Below are 22,058 nucleotides of genomic sequence, written 5' to 3' on the forward strand. Positions count from 1 at the left end.
AACTATTTATGATGTTATAACAGTGCGGTTTATGTTCGTTTTTCCTCGTTTTCTGACGCTTGAAATCAATAATCTGTGCTGCATACATTTCCTCTTTTAGTAGACTGATTAACTAGACAACCTAATTTCCTTTAAGTCAGACATTAAGGCAAGAAATTTTGATTGAGGTCAGATAATCTTAGTATGAAATTCATCGAGTACTTGAACGTTGTAGCCATTACAGCAATACTAGATGATAAACGTTACCGCACAAACATTTTTTTAAAAGAATGTAGTATAGTCCCCATTATTCAAACCTGGATCATTGGATAATACAATTTCAGAGTTCTGATTGGCTTAGAGGCCATGGGATTTCAGCCATTATACCATGCTCGAGAAATAACAGCCATTAAATGATCTTCTAGTCGTTTCTGCAAAATGAAATCAACAAGATCAATTTTTCTCTATTGCTCATAATTATATGATGTGCGCCATGTAGGCTATCCATCATCTTATATCATCCTGCTCATATCCAATACCTGCTCAGAAATAATTGTTAAATATACAATACCAGATAAAAAATTATTCCGCTCATTAGAAACGCTTGGAATAAATGAGACATCTTGTTCGATCTGGTCACGTTTGAATACTTTAGTTCTTCATAAGACAAGTCAGATTTTGTAATCAGAACACAATTAAGGAAAACCGTGACCTTTTTGTATTTGTGATTTATTGGGGCATAAACACCATTTCTAAATAGAAAACTAGAATAACATCCAAGTTACACCAAATTCAGTCCATGATAGAAGCTGAAAATGACAGCCAGTGTGACCAGGTCCGGTAGTTCCAAATTCAAGATATAACGTACTATGTGAAAATATGGTTCACCGGCGACTGAAGACACAAACCCCGGTCTCCTGCATTGAAGAAAGACGTGATACCTACTACACTAAAGGGGAACCGACAGGTTCGCCTATTTTCACATAGCACGTTATCTTTTTCTTTCACACGTTAACTTACTTTGTTCCTTTGATATAACAGATCATTACAGTGATCCTATGTGAAAATATGGCTGATTCACTTAGTACGAATATCAGTTCCCTGCTCTCTGTTTCATGTTCTGAGTTCAACTCTCCAAATAATCACTCTGTAAACATACTAAATATCCAACTGACCAACCATCCGCTAGTTGAAATTCTTAGCAATGTCCTTCTTTTGTTTTTATCCAGAACCCTGGACAACTGACGTTTTGATAATTTGCTTTTATTTCAGTGACCAAGGCTAGTGTGCGGTACTTACAATGACTTGTGCTCAATTGGATCATTTTAAAATTTGCGAACGTTTTCCCTCAGACACAGCTGCTCCAGACAGCCTAAAGCCTCTGCATATTTCTCTACAGCTTCTTTATACTTTTTCTCTTGATAAAGTTGGCGAACGTTTTCCAACATTTGGCTACCCAAAACCAGTGGATGCAAGCTGCTGGCCGCACTAGTGTTTTTTTTTTTTTTTTTGGCGTGGGCGTGGGCGTGGGCGTGTGCGTGAGGTGTTGAATACATATCCATGATGTTGCTGTTTTTCCTTTTTGCAACTGCGCATGCGAAAAGCTCTACGGAGGCAAAGGGCGTCAGTATGATCCCTCAAATACATGCAAAATCAAATAGGGATATCGTTAGTGGAAAAACGGTGAGAAAATCAATGGTATCAGAAAGAATGATCTGCAAAAGTACATGCGCAGATCAGGGGTGGACGAAAAAGTGGGGACGACCACAGGCCTACCATCCATAATTTAATTATTTTTATGTTATAAATTAAAGACACAATAAGAACAAAAAGAAAAAAATGAAAGATAATTGAAAGCACCATAAGGATGATCTGTAAAAGAGCAAAAGCCCCCTACTGGTGTACTAGCTAAATTGTCTTGAGACAAACGACAGGCCTTTTACTGCGTTGATACTGTATTTTATTTCTGATAATTTATTTGTTCAGGATTTGTTTTAATATTGCAGAGGTTTGTTTGGCTATTAAAGTTTCAAATAAATGCGCAAGGCAACAGTACGAACTACAGCACATCGGCATCACATCAAGAAAATCGCAGGTGAGGGAGTGGTTACTACTTTCGACACCAGTCTCTCTCGGTTATCTAACCAGCTGCTTTGTCAAAATGGCGAACGACGAGAAGCCCTTGATATCAAAGAACGTTCTTTACGCTGGAGAAGGTGACATACCAACATTTGAAGAGGGATCTAAGGTAAACCTAGTTCTCAGCGAGTTATTCTTCTGCTGACGTTTTGTTGTATTCTGGTTAGATAAATAATGAAAGCATTTTTTATCTAATGTTCCACGCCAGGCTACATTTCATTTTAAGACGTTCAAGGCTGATGAGGAAAAGACACAGATCGATTGCAGTAGAGATCTTGGGCAACCCTTTGAGCTCCTCATTGGGAAGAAGTTCAAACTAGAAGTTTGGGAACAACTTATAAAAACCATGAGGGAAAAAGAGGTGGCTCGTTTTACGTGTCATAAATCGGTGAGAAAAATATTAACTTGAAAATTCTCATTTAATTTTATATTTTTCTCGAAATTCCAAACGTTTAAAAACAGTAGTGTGGCTTTGTACTTGGCTTGGGCACACTATAAAAATAAGTGGCACTTCAAGTCAGGATTTGGTGAATGTTAATCAACAACCTCATCTTTTTCCATCTCATAATTTTACACTTACTTTACCTTTTGTATTGTTATTTCAACAATTACAGGCTCCAATTTTTAATTAATACCCACCACGATTATCAGATGAGTGGTATCAGTGGGTGGTGACAGTAAAATTTACTCATTGCACAGATCAGTAGAAAGTAAATGAAGGGTTTTCAACAAGACTAGTGACAGTACCTTTTTGTCTTGAAATTGGACTTGCTCCAGGTAAGCTCTATTTTGGCACAGGGACTGGTTTTCATGTAAGAAGGTTAGTTGTACATTAAGTTTGTAAGGAAAATGAACATAAGAACATAAGAAATCAGTCAAGCTTGGTATCTCTGTGTTTTCTAGAAAAGTAATAAGCTATTTCTTGTCTTAACATTTTGCTTGGAAACAAACCCAACCAAGTTTGTTACATGATAACCTGTCTCTGTACCAAAATAGTTTATCTGCAGCAATTTCAAGGCAAAATAGGCACTTATGCTAGTCTTGAAATGTAAATCTACTAAACACTTACATTTTTAGCTTGTAGGAGGCTATCCCATTGTGTCCAAGAGTCTCCGGAGTGTGGCTAAAAAGATGAAAGGAGAGTTAACTGAGGAACATAACCACCATGAACATTCTTGCAGTTTATCAGCCATGAAATCAACAGGCTACCCAGACTTGGATGACTTGCTTGTCAATGAACAAGATCTTATTTTTGAAATAGAACTTTCGAAGTTTGAGAAACCTGGTGAATTCCGAAAGGAAACATGGCAAATGGATGCAGAAGAGAAATTGTCTATTGTTCCAGGATTAAAAGAAGTGGGGAATCAACTTTATCAAAAGAAAAAGTATAAAGAAGCTGCAGAGAAATATGCAGAGGCCTTAGGCTGTCTGGAGCAGCTGTGTCTGAGGGAAAAACCTGGTGATACACCTTGGCTTGAACTTGATCAAATGAAGATTCCTTTCTTGCTGAACTATGCACAATGCAAGCTTTTCCTTGGCGATTTTTATGAAGTTATTGAGCACACATCAACAGTCCTTGAAAAAGACAAAGATAATGTCAAGGCTTTATTTAGACGTGCTAAGGCTCATGTGAAATGTTGGAATCCCAAAGAAGCCAGGGAAGATTTCAACAGAGTGGCAGCTCTTGATCCATCACTAGCAAAAGCTGTGAAGAAGGAACTTGACGAATTAGAGAAGCTCACCAAAAAACATGATGCTGAGGACAGAGATAGGTTAAAAACGCTTTTTAAATGATCCTTTGAATTTGCATAGAAACCCATTGTTTTATTTGCATCTGTGCATGACTATTTGTTGACAGACTAAAGAGAAAAAAGTAAAGTTACAGAGTTAAGCAACAATGTGAAATAGTTCAAGCAGTGAACCACTTCTCCAAATAAATCTTGTAACAAAACACATTCCACCTTGGAATGTATGTGGTGAAATAAAGTCATACATAAGTGATAAATTTATGTTGTTGGTTGTCTTACGATACTCTTACTGTTACAGCAAATATATATCAAGTTTTATTGGAAAACAACAGCATCCTTTTCTTACCAAGAACCATCTTGGAAGGCAAAAACAAAACTTATTTCACATATATAGTGGATTTGTGTGTGTGCATGCTCTCTTTGCCCTGTTGTGTCAAGGACAGCTGTGGTATAGAAGATTGTGTAGCAAGGAAAAAAATAATATTTTTACTCGCCAACAAGTTTGCAAGAAAGTTTGACAGGACTTTCAGAACTCATCTAAGTTTTGTCAACCCACCAAAGGAATCTTCATACTGTTATTTCGTGCTAGTTAGATCTCATTACCTTATAATACTGACCATCACAGCACACCTGGTGGAACATGCCTCATGTTAAATTGACAAAAAACAGAAAACTAAGAAAGTTTGGGTCTGGCAAAGGAATCTTTAAATTGTATCACAAGTAGTAAAGGCCTTGATTTCACCTCAAACTTATAACTTTCTTATACCCCCGTTGTGGTACAACCAATCAGATGTGAAATCAGACCACAGCCTTACAGTCTCCTATGCAGCCATTGTAAGGGCCATTATGCAATGCATGCCTCTCCCTAAGAAGCAATGCCTGATGACCCTAATAACAGCTGCCTATGAGACTACAAGACTCAGGGATAATATTATTATTGTGGAGTGCAGTTGATCCATTTCTCATCTGACTTGTTTTCCCTTGCAACACAATAACATTCCAGAAGTTTCTTTTAGTATTCACCCTTTCTGATTTACATAAGTGGCTATCCAAGGATGGTTTTTGCTATGGAACTAATAATTAATTACCGGTATAATAATTTATCGAACATCTGTTGCATAATTATCAATGCTGAGGTTTTCAATTGTACATTTTTATACTCTCTACAAAACTATCATAATCTTACCCTACAAAGCATTTGGTAAAGAATTACATAAAATATCTAGCATAAAACCTCCTTCAGCAAGCTTGGTCATTTAGCAGATGGTGCAACTAAGCACAGTTCATACTATTATTGTTTAGGATGTTCACAGAAAATGGTGTTAAAGCTGGTATTTACTGGGTGTCAAGCAACAACCAGTTTCTTAAGGCAATCTACAACTTAAGGAACTGTTTTCATCATTTCTAGATCGATGATCCATGACTCAAACTATATTGGAAATTTTTGGTAAGAATTTAAAAATTATAAAATCAACGCTGTTAAAAGAGTTTCAACCGACGTTTCGGCAATGCTGCCTTCTACAGGGTACAAAATTTTTGGTGTCTAGTCTAGAATACGATGGCAAAAAGCGGCTAAACGTGGTATAGGGTAAGACGGAATGTCCACGATTCCATGTTCCAGGTTCTTAATTTTACCGTCGCTCGGGAAACAATAAGTTGTAATTTCTTTAACCAATCAGATTTCTTGCCCCAGGACGCCACATCACGACTCAGCTGAGTATTTTCGTGACAAACGGTAGAAATGGCGTCCTCAAGGCTTATAACTGACTCATTTCCAAAAACGAAAAAAGACAGATCGATTAAACTACAGCAAACAAAAACTGAAGATTTGAATCAAAAAGGTGAGGGTCTCTTGGGTATTTGTTAATTTGTTGTGTTTTGACGGGACAGTCGCGCAATTCGTCAGTGCTGCAGTTGAACTTTGAGATTAATTCAGCTGAGTTCTTTTTAAAATTAAAAATTGTAGATGCTGAGGTGTCCAAAGAAACCGTTTTGAAGGATCAGAAGCAAGATCTTGAAACGGAGCTTTTGAAGTTAAAAGAATTTGACTTAGATTCCGAATATGGCCCATGTATTGGTAGGTAACAACTTGCATTTAATACTATTTTTATGATGTTATTGCAATATTTACGACCACTCAAATTAACTTGGCCTGTGAAGCAGACGCCTTTCCCGTCTTTAAAAATAAAAGGCTTCAGGTCTCTTTGTTAAGAATTTTGTCAACTTGCCTTTATGTACATGTACATACTGTTCTGCAGATTACACATCAAATTTTATGTTGCCTTGTTGGGGAATACAGTTAGCTTATGTAATAATCAAAGTGAAGGTTGTATAAATACTACTACAATAAGTGTTTTTACTAAACAATCCACGTTTCTGTTATATTTGTATAGGTATTACTAGACTAGAGAGGTGGGAAAGAGCTGAAGAATATGGGCTCTATCCACCTAAGGAAGTCAAGGAAATTATTTTACAACACCCACATGACACAGTATTTACTGAATGGTATGTATATGGTCTGACTGTAACTGTTAGCCTGTGTAACAAGTGATTCCATGCCCCCCTCCCCTTTTTTGCTCTGTCTAACAACACTATGGTGTCTTTTGCACTTCATGTATGGGCTGCTATGGACTGTAAAGAGTTGTCTTTTTTTATCAGCCTCTTTAAATTATGTTCAAACACATTGCAAATGAAAAATGGACAATGATGCAAGCAGCTTCTTCTGTGAGCACTGCAAACAAATGCTAGAGAATTTTTTGTCATTTCCTAGCATACCTCAACTTAACTGTAGCATGCAGAAACTGTACATAAATGTTCTTGGCTATGGATTACAAAAGATGTGTACCAACCTGAAAAAGCAGGACCAGTGTTACCTTCACTTATTATAAATGTACTTGATTTCATCTCACTTTTCATCAAAACAGGGATAATCCCCATCTCAGTGAAGGCATGTCAGGTTTCTTGTCATTTCAGACCAGCAAAGTGTCATAATCTGTTTCAGTGTCAAGAAATGATCTCAATATATTGAAAAGGAAAACCAGACTAAATAGTTCATTGCCTTTAAAAACGTTCACTAGATCAAATCATCCAGAATAACCAAAGCTAATCATTACATCTTCTTACAGAAAAGCAGAACGTGAGACTCCTGTCATGGAATCTTTTCCTGGGGGGCTTACTTTTTGGGTGGGGGTGTGCCACTGGTACTCAGAAACCCTTATCCTAAACCTGACCAAGTTCAGCTGCAATTTGCAACCCTATACTGGACTAAAGACCAAAAATCCCTACCCTATATCCCAGGCTCCAGTTGTTCAAAGGCCGGATAACTTTATCCTGTGGATAAGTCACTATCCGACAGTTTCAATCTGTGCAAAGATTTTAGTATTTCCTCTTGTACAAGCGAATATGTACACTCTAACCACAGTTAAGTTTGGGAGTGTATGAAAACCTTGGACAACGCTTAACGTGAAGTATATTTTACGCCTTGAATAGTGTCTTATCCACCAGATAAAGTTATTCAGCAAATCAGGCCCCAGTTGTTCAATGAACAACTGAGGCCTGATTTGCTATTTTCCAGAAACATGGTCAGTATCATAGTCCAGCCAAAACAAAATTTTCTGTATACAATAACATACATGTAATTTACTAAAGCACATTTTTAAGTGTAATTTCCTGGAAAACCTAGTCTACACTAAATTCCTCATGCAATAACATTGATCAGTTTCCTGGAAAATGATATCCTACTCACCAAAACTCTCTGGTTTCTAAACTGCTTGAAAAGCAAACCTTTTACAGCAGCACATACCCATATAGCTATATGGGAGTACCCCACTCCTCGAAGTCATTTAATATAATAAAAAAATTATAATTATAGTTTACAAAGTTGCTACATACCTGTATGCAAGACATTTCAAATCACAAACTCCTCTTCAATCATTGACGCCAGTACTTAATATGGTACCAGTATGAATTGCTAGTGAGGATAATATGTACATTTATACTGGGATTTAAGAGTTATACTGTAAGTAAAATCTTTGTCATTGTTTGTTTTCAGTGTATGGTATGACTCCAATATTTAGAAGACACAAAGAAATCACATGCCTGGATTTTAATAACCCAGGAAAGGAATCTGGCTGTCGAGAACTAAACAAGCTTCTGTCAGTCACAAAAGATTTGAATTGGAATGTGACTGATTGTAATGCAATCAACATTCCATTAATCTTTTCAGCATTGACAGTTTTGTTAGCTGAACTGTAAAATTCAAAGAAGTGACTAACAGTTGTGTTATCATATTATATTCGCAGCAACATAATATTAAATGAATAAATAACTAAATAAGTAAATAAATAACTAAATAAATAGAAAATAACTGTAGCCATAAATTAAAGGTAGAGTCCAAGAAAAACAATATTTAGTTGGTTGTATTTTTTTAATAGTACAAGTATATTGTAAGTAACTTAAAGCTTTATGTAATGTGTCAATTTTTGAAAAAAAAAAAAAAAAAAAAAAAAAAAAAAAAAAAAAAAGAATAACAAGTTATAGTATGGGGCCCAGTTGTTTGAAGCTTGATTAAGCTAGTCCTGGATAAACATGAACTTTGATTCGAGTTTAATACCTAATCAATAAAGATTCTTCCAAAAGATTTTTGTACTTCAGTATTGACTTAGACTTCTCTTTACCTTTAGCTTGACATCAGCCTTTAAACTCATTTTTAAGGAGCGTGATGAATACCTTGATTAACAAGTTTCTAATCGTGGATTTGGGTTAATCGGCTCTCAAACAACCAGGCCCAGAAAAACTGTCAAAATGTCCTATTCCACCAAACTAATTTTACTTTTATGTTATGTAACTGGTAAATAAAGTGACTTTTATTGCACTTTTAATAGCATACAAAGTTTGTTGTTAAATAATCAGCCAGTAGTTAAGTTGGCTGTCACCTCATGATTCAAATTGATCTTAAACTCATGACAGAAAACAAAGGAAGGTAGTTTCAGAATGTGATCTTACAGGTGTTAAATTAGGTGATTTCAGAATGTGATCTTAATTATCACAAAATTTGGTGACTTTTTGTTTTGAATTTTTCCAGACCTCAAAGCCAGTTAAAAAAAATTGGCACACTTCTCTGTGTTTGAAAATCAGATGAAACATTCCTTCCCGTGTTTGATATAATACTTCTCAAACTCAATAATAATTCAAAATTCAAAGACAAAGGAAATCATGCAACATGACATGTTTGGATATCTGATGAAAAACCCCTTGTTTGTGCATCCTTAACTTCAGTTTGTTTGAGAAGTTATATCAAACACTCCTCACAGGCCTTGAACCTTGACCCTTGAAGTTCGTCAACAATACTCCACTACGCATCATATTTTCAACTCTCTTCTCGGTGTTTGATATGTGATGAAACACTGTGTCTCGTGTTTGATATATTACTTCTCAAATTCTGTGTGAACAATACCAAGGGAATTTTTTAATCTAGTTTGGTCACGTGACCAGTTACTATTGTTTCCCATACTTCTAAACCAGTGCAAATTTTGAAATTAAAATCATTCTTTTTTATTTATAAAATAACCCCAAATTCACATGTCAAATTGAGAAAAATAGGGTCATGTTGCCTCTCAATGCATGTGGCATACGTGTATTTTGTTGTTTCTGGCACTGGTGACAGCCCTGCCATGGTTTGTTATCAATAACAATTTTAGTTTCATATTTGTTATTTTGAAAACATTCATTCAGTGAAAAAGGCCTGTGTGAATTGACTGCAGAGTCTACTGATCAGATGCATTCCGGTTCCTTTCGAACACAACACTTGTTCTCTTCAATGAAAGCAAATATGTTATATGGATGTGAGTAACACATGAAAAACAAAACAAAACAAAACAAAAAAAAGGATTTTAAAAGTGTGACAGCCTACAGTGTAGTTTTAATTCCAAAACCATACCAAACCGTTATTTGTACCATGTTTTGTTCACCTACAATCTTGTCCAGTAATAATATGTAAGTAAGAAAATATTAATTTTTATTTTGTGAACTTTGGATACAATATTAATTTAATGTTGTCCAGAAAACTTTTTAAAATTCCCTTTGCTGTAAATATCAATTCCCCAAAGTATTTGAAATCTCTGTATAGTGCTGTCAAGTTGAACTTGAGACAGATGAAGGTGTGAGTGTTGTTGTATGGACACTTTGCAGCACACCAAATTATTGTCAAAAGTTTTGACTTGTATGTTAAATATTTTTCTATTTTTGGCCAAAATCACAATTCTAATGGTGCTGCTACACAACAGCCATCCCCCTAGCAGGAATGAGTTGAACTTTCTTGTAACACTCCATGCTACAGACTGGCAGATTATTACTGGAACACGAATACTTCTTCACATTCTTGCATCCCTGAACTGAGCATGTTGGTCTTGGCTTTGGTGGTCTATAAGCATTCACAAAATCAGTATTGTAAGAAAAAACACTCATGAATCACCCATCAACTGCAAATCACAGTGTTCGTTGATGGCACAAGCTAGGGGTATTTATAAGAAGTGTGCCATTACAGAAACTTCCCAAGTACAGCAGTTTTCAGTCTTGTGTCAAAACTATGTGTAATTGATATTCAAATTGCAAATTTACAAGATAAAATAAAAAAAAACACCTGCACTACTAGCACTTGGTAACAATAATGCAAAGTGAAAAATTTAGAGAAAAAGGTAAAAAAAACAAAAAACATTCATTTTCTTGCGGTATACACTGTTCCTGTGAGGTTTCTTCATCCTTTGTACCAGTTACATTTGTTTGGTTTTAGTTTTGAATGGTTTCTCAGATCGTTGGATATCGTGTGATCAAGCAAAGATGATAATTTTGATGACATTTTTTTGTGTTGCGACTTGTAAGGAAAAAATGCCATTGGGTATCCAATCCTACTAAGTAACTTACCCTTGAGACAATTGCACTTGCAATGGAAACTCCAGACCCTTGGAAAAGGACAGAGCAAAACCAGATTGATTACTGATGTATCTAATATGAGGCACCTCTTGCTTTTTACGGCGGGCCTGCAAGGGAACACATAAGTGACTTTCAGAAGTTAATCACTGTCATCATCAGTGATCTATGTAAACTAACTGGCTTTGTGAAAAATGGAATTTAATGGCATCCAAGAAAGAATGCACAAGAAAAGAAGCCAGTTCTTTTTCAATCAAATTTAACCAAGCCTTTCTTATTTTATAGAACATAAAGCGATACCTTTTCCTCTTCTTTGCGTGATCGTGTCGCTTCTCGATCCAGCAGTTTCTTGACAGTTTGAGCCTAGGACAAACCAGATATTACTTCAACAGTTAGTAACTGGGCTGGCTTTGTCGAGGGAGAACAAAATCTGAAAACCTGAGCAAACAATGATCATTGTAAAAAGGGACAAGAGGCAAGAGTTTCCGGCACTGGCCTGATGTGTTATGAGACTGAACCCTAGTTGACAATAAATACTGGAGTTTGAGGCAGGCCTATTCAATGACAGCATGTTACCTTATTTTCCTCAATTTTCTTCTGCATTTGCTGTTTTCTCTTCTTGGCCCTCTGCTTCCTTCTCTTTTGGGCTTCTTCTGTGTCTTCATTTTTCCGTCTTGGTTCTGTAAATTGTATAAAAAATAAATTTTGCACAATGATACTGAGTTGCATTACACAAGAGATAAAGGATGAGTGACAGCCATGTGACATATTTAGCAAAAGTATTCAATGGCAAGTGAGTACCCGTTGGTAATTCCAAGAGTTGATTCTCTCCCTCTATTTCATGTCCAAGCATAGCTCGCTGTTAAAAGAAAGGTTGGTAAAAACAGTCAGTCTTGACAACAAATCTTGAGTCATCACTGATGGATTTGTACCTGCCCTCAGTGCTTTCTAGTGAGATGTTATATACAATGCAAATCTGAAACCTGTGAACACGTTTGTGAAAAACAAAACTAAAAAAAAAAAAAAAAAAAAGCGAGGCAGATTATTTGCAAAGGAATGCTGAGTGGCCACATTGTTTACATTTCCACCTGTTAGAAATGTCATTTAATCCACAACTGCAAAAATTCACATTTCAAAGTATAATCAAACTAAAGTGTAAAGGTTTTTAGAGTGAAGTTTGAAGAACAGAGTAGTTAAGGATCTACGTGATTTGCATGGGATTATGGTGCTTCATGTAAGGCTATAGAGAGATTGTCACTGAGGCAAAAGTGAACTTTGGTTTAACTTGTTTTCATTCATATGCACTAATTTGAATGGCTTTCACCACTAAAAGATTGTAAATCTTGGTCGCATGACAATTGCATTGATAGTGATATTTGGGATCAGCTACTGTTGGTTTATTTTCCTCCTGGATTAAAAATGTGTACTCTCCAAATAACACCTTTGATTGCATTACTAAATTCTCCCAAGAGAGTTTATAGAAAAAAAATACAGAAAAAGGAAGGAGAACATTGTTGCTGATCTCAGTGAAAATGAATACCTGTCTAGCAGTCATCATGCTCACATCCTTGTCCCGTTTGACGCGGCCAAAGTCATCCAGTTCCCCTCTCTCTAAAGCATCTAACCATTTTTGTTCTTCTTGTCTGAAAAGCAATAGTGCCAGCAATTAATGACATTACAACCCACAAACTCTTCTTTTTTTTCATAACAAAGTGGAGATTCCTTTGTCTTCACTTCACTTCACTGTATTTATTAAGTGTAACCTTGGCTATTACCAAAATAATTTACACAGCGCATTGTTCCTCAAAAATTACAATTTCCTTATGTCCATCTCAAAGGCATTTAAGCTGCAGCTTATGTCGATGATTGACTGTGGGAGGCTGTTCCAGAGGTATGAAGTTGAATTTATAGACATTAGTGCAAGCGTATGGTGGAAGTCATTAGACAATGAAATAATTTTTTCTAAAAGAAAAACTGTTTGGAAGAGAAAAAAGTAACTGTCAGTTAAAAAGAAGATCTACAGTGTATCTAACTTTTTATAACAACATCAAAATTAATAAGACAGCTGGCAAGAAATTACTGCTTGATCATCCAAACACTCTAACATTTACCAACATTCTATTTTGAATGTACAAGTGTCAATCCATACTTCAAACTTGCTGTTTCAGGATTGTTAATTCCCTAGTCTATCCCCTCCCCTCCTACAATAAATTTATTATAATTAATTTATTAATAAATTCAGACAACTGAGACATACTCATCAGAATCGCCATGTTTCTCAGTAACTTCTGGTTCATCTTTCTCACTTCCTAAAAAAAAAGAAAAAACAGCATTTCCTTTACTCCTTTTTTGTCCAATAAGATTAAATTTAGAAATACAGTTGACTATAAAAAAAGCGAAAAAACATTCTACAATCAATTTTCAGAAGCCGTAGACTTGGTAATGATCTTAAAGTGCAGGAGCCTAAGCCACCTGTAATCAATCAACAGTGTGTTGTGTATAATTTTGTATGTGATCTGTGTGATGCAGATTACATTGGCTATACTAGCCGTCATCTACACCAACGCTTTAATGAGCATCAGTTCTCCACCATCGGGAAACACCTGAAGAATGATCACCAAGTTGACACAATTGGCGACCTGACAAGCAACTTCACCATCCTAAAGAAAGCTTGATTGCTTAATCTTTGAAATGTTTCAGGGAATATTCTTGGGGAATATTCTTGTCTCGGGGAACATTCACCAGTATTTACTTCGTCTTCAGCGAATAATAATTGTTAAATATCACCAGCCCAACCCTGTCCATATTGAGTTACATCACTGGTCTAACCTTGCCAAGATGGCTGGTAGCTACCGGTATCCTCATCAACTTCTTCTTCTTCCCCACTTGTTATTACAGGCTCTGGTAATGTAACAGGGACTATCTTTGCCATTCTAGGTGCAATGAAAATTTGTGAACTCTCAACTTACAGCAATAACCAATGAATTGTAAAAAAGGAAAGAAAGAAAGAAAAAGAAATTGACAAAATGGCTTGAAATCTACCAATCACAGAGTACAAGTAAATATCCTTTCTTGTCTAAGATGCTCACTACAATGATTGATGGCAGTAATAAATGAAACCATTGATTGAGGAATTTCAACTTGACAGTTTGCATGTCATTGAAAGATGCAGCCATAATAAGTACAGATTCAGCAAAATATACTGTTACTAATAATCCACTGTGCTGCACATAACATAAGGTAATCAGATAAGGTTCGACCACCTTATTAGCCAATGTCCCTACTTTAGTCGGACATAATGCCTGGAAAACTGCTTTGAGTACCAGTGAACTTTATTCAATTTATAAATGAACAAAAATCTACCTAGAGTATAAAATTTGGTCTGACTAAAATGGAGTCTTATTGGACACACATCTGTTCAAGATAATAAAATTATTTTACAGTGCTGATTTATAGACTCACTGTGTTGTTGCTACAGTTTCTCCCCTTAATTTGATTTTAAGCTTGACAGCTCTTCCTCCACCTTTATTTACATCCTTGTCTTTTTCTTTATCTCTAGATTTGCCTTTATCTTTGCTCTTTTCCTTTTTCCGTTCTTCATCATATCCTTCCAAGCCATGATCCTTCTTTTTCTTGTGCTTTTTGTGTTTCCGCTTGTGCTTCTTTTTGGGAGAAGTTGAAGATGATTCTATGAAAACAACACTGTAGATGATTACATTACAGGAAAACTGGTCTCAGAAGCAGAAGTATCGGTAAAAATAATATTCAATTGATTTCTGAACACCACTCCACTTGCAACAGCACAAATGTGCTCCTTCCACATTCATGCAATCATAGAATTTCAGTCAGTAAACCTACCAGTCCCATAGGCCCGCAGTCCCATAGTTAATAATTATTAATAATGCATACTTATAGTGAGTAAAACTGGTCAGTGCTCTGGCAGTCTTACAGTCCTACAGTCCACACTTGTAGTTCTGAATTTGTTAAAACGAGGAATGCCAGCAATTTTATGTATTTGACTTTGCCTTCTTAAGTCCCAGATAAACGATCAAACATTTTCGTCCAACATCCTGTTGGAAGAGCATGTTTGACAGTTTAGCCACCTCTCTCAATACTGCACATAAATGGCTTCCCATGTTTGATCTAGATCAAACATTTTCATCCAACATTTTGCTTCACGAGCAAATGTTTGATCCCTTAGCCACCTCTGCAAACAAAACAATCCAAAGCAGGAAAAAGTAACCAATCAGGAAATGAATCTGTGTGACGTCACTGCATAATTTCAGTGGTAATGTGTGGAAAGTGTTATGTGGGCTTGCTTTGTTCGATGTTTGATCAAACACTGTTTGTTCAGCTACCCATGTTTTGTGCAACAAACACGATGTTAAACGCAAGTGTTTGATCGTTTAGCCAGTGCTTTAAAGAACAAGACACCTATGGGCAATAACGCGGGATGAGTTGGTGTATGTTTAACACTAAGTGCATGTGAAAATGTATTCTCCTGTCGCGATTGAGCTAATGGAATAGTTTGAGTCACAAAGATAGCGCATCGCTGTTTCGGTATCCCCTAGCGTTACGCTAGTTGTCGTCATACCGGAAATTGTTTTACGATAACATAGTGACCGAACTGACTCACGTCCTATTCTGGCTATGTAAAGTCGATAAGTCTAAGATTACAAATTGTCCTCGTTTCATAAAAAAACAGAAAGAAAAGCAGGAAAAAAGCTTCCTAAATAAATACTTTTAGTAAAAATTGACAATGAAACCTTTTTTTTTTGTGAAGTGGATTTCCAGTAGCATTTAGGCATCAGTTTGAAAATGTGATGTGACGTGTGTTTTAGCTTGTCAATGACCTTTCCTCCTCGCATTGTAGTTCTAGATTTTGTCAAACAAAGCATGATTTCTTCGCCAGGAACTCTCCAATTTCCACAGTTTAAACTGTTGAGTACTTCTTAGAAGTTATTATTCGATTTACTGCTCCAAAAGGGTTAATTTTCTTTCTGAAAACGGCATATTTGAGTCTAAAACATGTAAATTATATGGCCGCCGATTTGCCTTCTTTAGACTCGTTGATAGACCACCAAATTTTGACGTGGTCTGCCCTCAGGGCACCTGGCATAACAAGAAACAATTACAAATTTCTCTTTTTTGTTTTGTTTAACTCACTTAAAGAAATCATTTTGAGACCACAGTCTGTTGAACACCCGGCACCAGTTGTTCGAAGAGTGGATAACTTTATTCGCTGGAAAAACTGCTATCCAGTAGATGAAGAGTACTGTTTGGGATGAATTTTATCCTCCAGATAGTGATTTAACGACTAAATAGAGATAACTGCCCCTTGAACAACCAGGATCTGAGCTGTAAATTTGATGACTGCAGGACTGGGGAGCAGTTTTGGAAGAACTGGATGACACTTGGTCTTGGTGTTTGAAGATTCATTTCAGCACAACATCAAGCATGTTTGTAAGTGCGCGTATAAACCGTTTCAATATTCTACACGTTTACAAGTGTGATCACAAGTTAAAATCTCCCTTCTTGGCGTATCAAGTAATAACAGTGGAATTATACTTGGTTATAAAGCAAGCAAACCATACAATACTGAAGGTAAGAAACTTGTCCCAACAAAAGCTTGAGTCATCCTAACATTTGACAAATGCAACAGTGAACACAAGATGTAATAATAATACCGACATCCTATTTTGATTGACATGTAATTTAATACTCTACTACAATGTATTGTATCAGCGACGTCTCCAATAGGATACATAGTTTAATAAACCCATGGTCTAGTCAACTACTCTGTCCGTCCACTACTCTTTTTCCGAAACCTATTCGTTAACAACCCAGATCATTACATGGTGTCAGAAATTCAAGAGGCCAATCATGGAACACGTGAAGCCCATCGGACCTTTACGAATGGAAGGAAACATCGCAGAAAATTGGCGAAAGTGGAAACAAAGGTGGATTCTCTACGCAAAAGCAAGCGGAGCAGACTCCAAGGATGAAGAAACTCTATGTGCAGTCTTCCTACACACTATTGGAGACGAGGCGCTAGAAGTATACGATACTTTCACTATCACCGAAGCTGAAGAAAACAAGATAGAACCTCTTCTCGCAAAATTTGAAGCCTACTGCTCGCCGAAGAAGAATGTCACATATGAGCGCTACTTATTCTTCTCATGCACGCAGAACGGCCGACCAATCGACGCTTTCGTAACTGACCTTCGCATGAAAGCCAAAACTTGCGAATTTGGAACTCTCAATGATAGTCTCATTAAAGACAGGATTGTGTGTGGAATAGACAGCAAGAGTGTAAGGGAACGGCTCTTACGCAACACTGAACTCACACTCGAGGTTGCCATTAACACTGTACGAGCCGCGGAAACGAGCAAAACTCAGATAGAATCCCTATCTAACCCAGCTTTTGAAGCGGCAGCTGTAAACATCAACAGAAAGTACCAGAAACCAAAACAGCCATCGAGAAACCAGCCTCAAAGAACATCAGCGCCGAAACAGAGCAAAAACCCCTGTGGGCGTTGTGGATTTCATCACAAACCAAAAGAATGCAAGGCATTCGGCCACACATGCCACAAATGTCAAGGGAAAAATCATTTTGCTAACATGTGCTTCTCCAAAAGTACAAAACCTGCCTCCCAAAAAGTTCATGAGGTAGAACAACGCGCCGACAGCGACACAGATGAAGAGCTATTCTTAGGAGAACTCGATCTGTCGCAAAGCGACAAGAACGAACTGTTCACGAACTTGAAAGTGAATGATGAAGATATCTGCTTCAAAGTAGACACCGGAGCACAATGCAACGTTATTCCGGAGCACGCTTTTGAAAAGCTGACCAAAAAGCCTAGCCTACAGACAACCAGAGTCAAGTTAACGGCTTACGGTGGTATCCGCGTACCTATTAAAGGAACATGCACAATGAAAATCAAGCACAATGACAAAATCATTGATGCTAAGTTCTTCATTGTCGCAGTTGAGAAAGCTCAACCCTTAATTGGTCTTCAAACGTGCCGAGATCTGGAACTGATAAGTATCCCCAACAGTGTGAATGAAATGGAGACAAATGAAACGGAAATACTTGATGACTATCAAGACGTCTTCACCGGACTTGGTTTAGTGGATGGCGAATTTCACATTGAGCTGCGCGATGACGCAAAACCCACAATCCACCCGCCAAGAAAGATTCCACTAAGTCTCATGCCTAAACTCAAGGAAACTCTGGAAAAGCTAACAGAAATGGAAGTCATTAGCAAAGTTGACAAAGCAACTGACTGGGTCAACAGCCTGGTCATTGTTGAGAAAAAAGACGGCACACTGAGACTTTGTTTAGATCCGAAAGATTTGAACAAATCAATCAAGAGGGAACATTACAAGCCGCCGACAGCTGAAACTATATCCAGCAAACTAAACGGAAAGCGACTTTTCACAGTGATCGACATGAGCAATTGTTATTGGCACAAGAAACTTGACGAAGAATCGTCCATCCTGTGCACATTCAACACACCATTCGGACGGTACAAGTTTAACCGAATGCTGTTTGGAATTTGTGTAGCCAGCGACGTTGCACAACGAATGGTAGATGACAATTTCAGTGATATACCCGGAGTTCTAGCAGTACACGATGACATCATCATTGCCGGAAAGGACACTGCAGAACATGACAGTGCTCTCAAACAAGTGCTAGAACGCGCAAGGATGCGAAACATCAAATTTAATCGCAGTAAGGTTCAACTTCGCGTGGACCAAGTCAAGTACCTGGGCGATATCGTGACCGCTGATGGATTTAAACCAGATCCCGAGAAGATAAAAGCAATTATCGACATGCCAGAACCGCAAAGCAAACAAGATTTGCAACGTTTACTTGGCATGGTGAACTATCTATCGCAATACATTCCCAACATGTCGGAAATCAGCGCCCCTCTACGTGCGTTGCTGAAAAAGAACACACAATGGTTCTGGTACGACGAGCACAGACACGCGATAGAAAAACTGAAACAAGCGCTCACAAACAGCCCTGTTCTTCAATACTTCAACCAGGACAAGCCAATCACAATCCAAACCGACGCTTCTCAAAGTGGTATTGGAAGTTGCCTACTTCAAGAAGGACATCCCGTCATTTACGCATCTAGATCGCTAACCAACGCTGAACAGAATTATGCGCAAATAGAGAAAGAACTGTTGGCGATCGTCTTTGCGTGCGAACGTTTTCATCAGTTCGTCTACGGAAATGACATTGTGGTACAAAGTGATCACAAACCACTTGAGGCGATAATGACAAAGCCATTATCTCAGACTCCCCCGAGAATACAACGATTGTTGATCAGGCTGCAGAAGTACAACTTGACAGTACAATTTGTGCCTGGAAAGTTAATGTTCATTGCAGACACACTGTCAAGAGCGTATTTGACTGAAACTGTAGAGGATCAACAAGACCTCAATGAGGACATCGAAGTCATGGTTCACAGTTTCATCCAAGAAATCCCAGCCAGTGCAGAAAGACTAACGCAGTTAAAAGAAGAAACCGCCAGAGATGAAACACTACAGGCGCTGAAAACCCAGTTAGCAGAAGGTTTCCCAATCCACAGGAAAGCCTTGAAACCGATCCTTGCACCGTACTGGAACATTAGAAACGATCTGAGCGAAGCCGAGGGTCTTCTATTCAATGGGAGACAGTTGATCATCCCAAAGGCAATGCGGAACAGCGTTCTCGACCTGATTCACGAGAGCCATCTTGGAATCGAAAAGTGCAAAGCACGTGCGAGATCCATTGTCTACTGGCCCCGAATGTCACGCGACATCCATGATACCGTTGCACAATGCCCAACCTGCCTGACCCACAGACACAAGAATCAGAAGGAACCAATGATTCCACACTCCATACCAGATCGCCCATGGCAAAAGCTCGGATCCGATGTGTTTGAACACAAAGGAAAACCTTACTTAATAGTGGTGGACTACTATTCCAAGTTCATTGAAACAGCCCTAATGCGTGACAAAACCGCAGGAACAATTGTCACACACATGAAGTCAATCTTCGCTAGACATGGAATCCCTGAGGAACTTATATCAGACAACATGCCGTACAACAGCAGAGAATTCAAAGAATTTGCAAATGACTGGGGATTCACGGTGACCACGTCGAGTCCCACCTACCCACAGTCAAATGGCCTCAGTGAGAAAGCTGTCCAGACCGTCAAACGCATTCTAAAGAAAACAGGCGACCCATACATTGGCCTGCTGGAATATCGAAACACACCCGTGACAGGAATGTCCTACTCCCCAGCACAGCTTCTCATGAGCCGCACAACTAGAACCAAAATCCCAGTAGCACAAGACCTTTTAAAACCACAGTTGGTTACTGGAGTGAAACAACAACTGGTAACCTGCCAACAGCAGCAAGCACGTTACTACAATCAAGGAGCCAAGCCCCTGACAGCCCTCAAACCGCAGGAAGCTGTCCGTCTGCGACAAGGCAAAACCTGGGTACCTGCCTTGGTAGATGCGAAAGCTGAAACGCCACGATCTTACCTAGTCACCACAGCGAGCGGGCAACAGTATCGCCGTAATCGCAAAGATCTGTTGCAGACTACAGAAACACCTCCTGTCATATCAGTACCTGAGGATAACGACGAGAATCACACAACTGAAACAAGCCAGACCTTCCAAACTCCCGTCACGGAAGAACAGCCCGACGTCCCCGCTCACGCCACAGCACCTATCGAACCGGCTCCTACTCCCCCTCCCAGACGATCTACTAGAAATAGATCCTTTCCAAATAGATTCAAGGACTATGTCGTGAACTTTTGAACAGTAAACCGCATTATCATTTATGATCTTATTTTTCAAAGAAAGGGAGATGTAATAATAATACCGACATCCTATTTTGATTGACATGTAATTTAATACTCTACTACAATGTATTGTATCAGCGACGTCTCCAATAGGATACATAGTTTAATAAACCCATGGTCTAGTCAACTACTCTGTCCGTCCACTACTCTTTTTCCGAAACCTATTCGTTAACAACCCAGATCATTACACAAGACAAAGAAATTCGTATGATTCATGAACAACTTGATGCAAACATATCTCATACTGAACAAGATGCAAGTACAATGACTTGTGTTTTTAACATGTAACACATAATATTTTATCACTCTGGTAAGGTACAGACCCAAGTCAGTCACCACTAACCTCTTGTATCGTCTTCGCTTGTTTCTTTCCTTTTTCCCATGTTGTTCCCGCTTTCCAATATGGCGGCGCCTCGCTGTCATGCTTTCCTCTTCTTCCTGATCACGCGCGGAGACCGCGTACACGCGCGCATTGGTCCGTCACGTCAACGAATGAAAAAATCTGCGTACTTCTTGGAAATATTATTGCAAAACAGTGCAATATGCTACACACTGGCACCAGACATGAAGTGGCCTCTCGCTGAGGGTGATCTCAAATGACGCTCGCGAGTGTGGCGAGCGCCGCAGAATGTGCGGCGGGAAAACGTTTAGAATATTCACCTGGCGGCGCCTCAACACGTGGTTCTTTATCAGGAGCCGTAATCAGGGCTCCTGACTTTATTAATGAATATTAGACTACAAGTAGTCCCTTTCTGGTTAGTCGAGAAGGTTGCGCTCACAGCGCAGCGAGACTGGAGCGAGGAGAAATAAACGAGAAGAGGCCCCCTCCGCTCGTTTGCTCCAGTTTTTTCGCGCTCGGCTATTTCGCGTGACCTCTCGACTATCCAGAAAGGGACTGCTTGCAGTCTAAGTGAATATATGATCACAGTATTTGTGCAATCATGCATTTCTTTATGCAATTTTGTCTTCACTGATACCAATTTTCTTTTAGCTATAATATTTCCTTTTTCTCGTCACGTACAGGCATAAATAAGTAAATTGACTATTAAAATTGACACAAGAAACACGATATACTCCTCCTGCGTGCTTCAAAGCACGGGGTCTTGGCCGGAATTTCCCCGTAATCAGTACCCCGCGAACAATCCTTTCATCAAAGTACAAACTGCATTGTGAACTTCACAGTTCGCCCTGAGTTCAATAGTTGTTTCTTCAACAACTGTCGAAAGACGGAGATGGGTTATCGCCTCAGGTTATTCCGAGTTTACCCTAAATCGCCAGTGAAAAAGATTTCAAAGCAGAGTAAAAGGTTTTTGAACGACTAGTAACTAAAAGGTTTTGCGCTGGAAGAGGACAGAGAACGACAAGTGTTTTTACTGATCAACTGAATTATTAATCGATT

At 38.3% G+C, this 22,058-nt stretch overlaps 3 protein-coding genes across 3 annotated transcripts; 2 read left to right on the forward strand and 1 right to left on the reverse strand.

The window, feature by feature from the left end:
• Positions 1–453: 453 nt before the first annotated feature.
• Positions 454–4,127, forward strand: LOC146452887 (AH receptor-interacting protein-like). The gene is made up of 3 exons (XM_085097669.1): positions 454–2,227; positions 2,327–2,506; positions 3,196–4,127. Exons 1-3 carry the CDS (start codon positions 2,141–2,143, stop codon positions 3,910–3,912), a joined length of 984 nt encoding a protein of 327 aa, XP_084953795.1. The 5' UTR covers positions 454–2,140; the 3' UTR covers positions 3,913–4,127.
• A 151-nt stretch (positions 4,128–4,278) lies between these two features.
• On the forward strand, positions 4,279–8,746 carry LOC146452888 (DNA polymerase delta subunit 4-like). Its single transcript, XM_085097672.1, has 4 exons — positions 4,279–5,707; positions 5,833–5,943; positions 6,260–6,371; positions 7,918–8,746. The coding sequence occupies exons 1-4, from the start codon at positions 5,608–5,610 to the stop codon at positions 7,940–7,942; spliced, it is 348 nt and encodes a 115-aa protein (XP_084953798.1). The 5' UTR covers positions 4,279–5,607; the 3' UTR covers positions 7,943–8,746.
• LOC146452889 (INO80 complex subunit B-like) lies at positions 8,364–21,150 on the reverse strand. The gene is made up of 10 exons (XM_085097668.1): positions 21,003–21,150; positions 14,256–14,481; positions 13,623–13,726; positions 13,051–13,102; positions 12,334–12,436; positions 11,595–11,652; positions 11,370–11,473; positions 11,094–11,156; positions 10,788–10,903; positions 8,364–10,287 (listed from the first exon to the last, which is right to left on the reverse strand). The coding sequence occupies exons 1-10, from the start codon at positions 21,040–21,042 to the stop codon at positions 10,140–10,142; spliced, it is 1,014 nt and encodes a 337-aa protein (XP_084953794.1). The 5' UTR covers positions 21,043–21,150; the 3' UTR covers positions 8,364–10,139.
• Between the last annotated feature and the right edge of the window lie 908 nt (positions 21,151–22,058).

Source organism: Pavona decussata, unplaced genomic scaffold (genome assembly GCF_977016875.1).
Source record: "Pavona decussata unplaced genomic scaffold, jaPavDecu1.1 SCAFFOLD_366, whole genome shotgun sequence".
In the NCBI taxonomy this organism is placed as follows: Eukaryota; Metazoa; Cnidaria; class Anthozoa; order Scleractinia; family Agariciidae; genus Pavona; species Pavona decussata.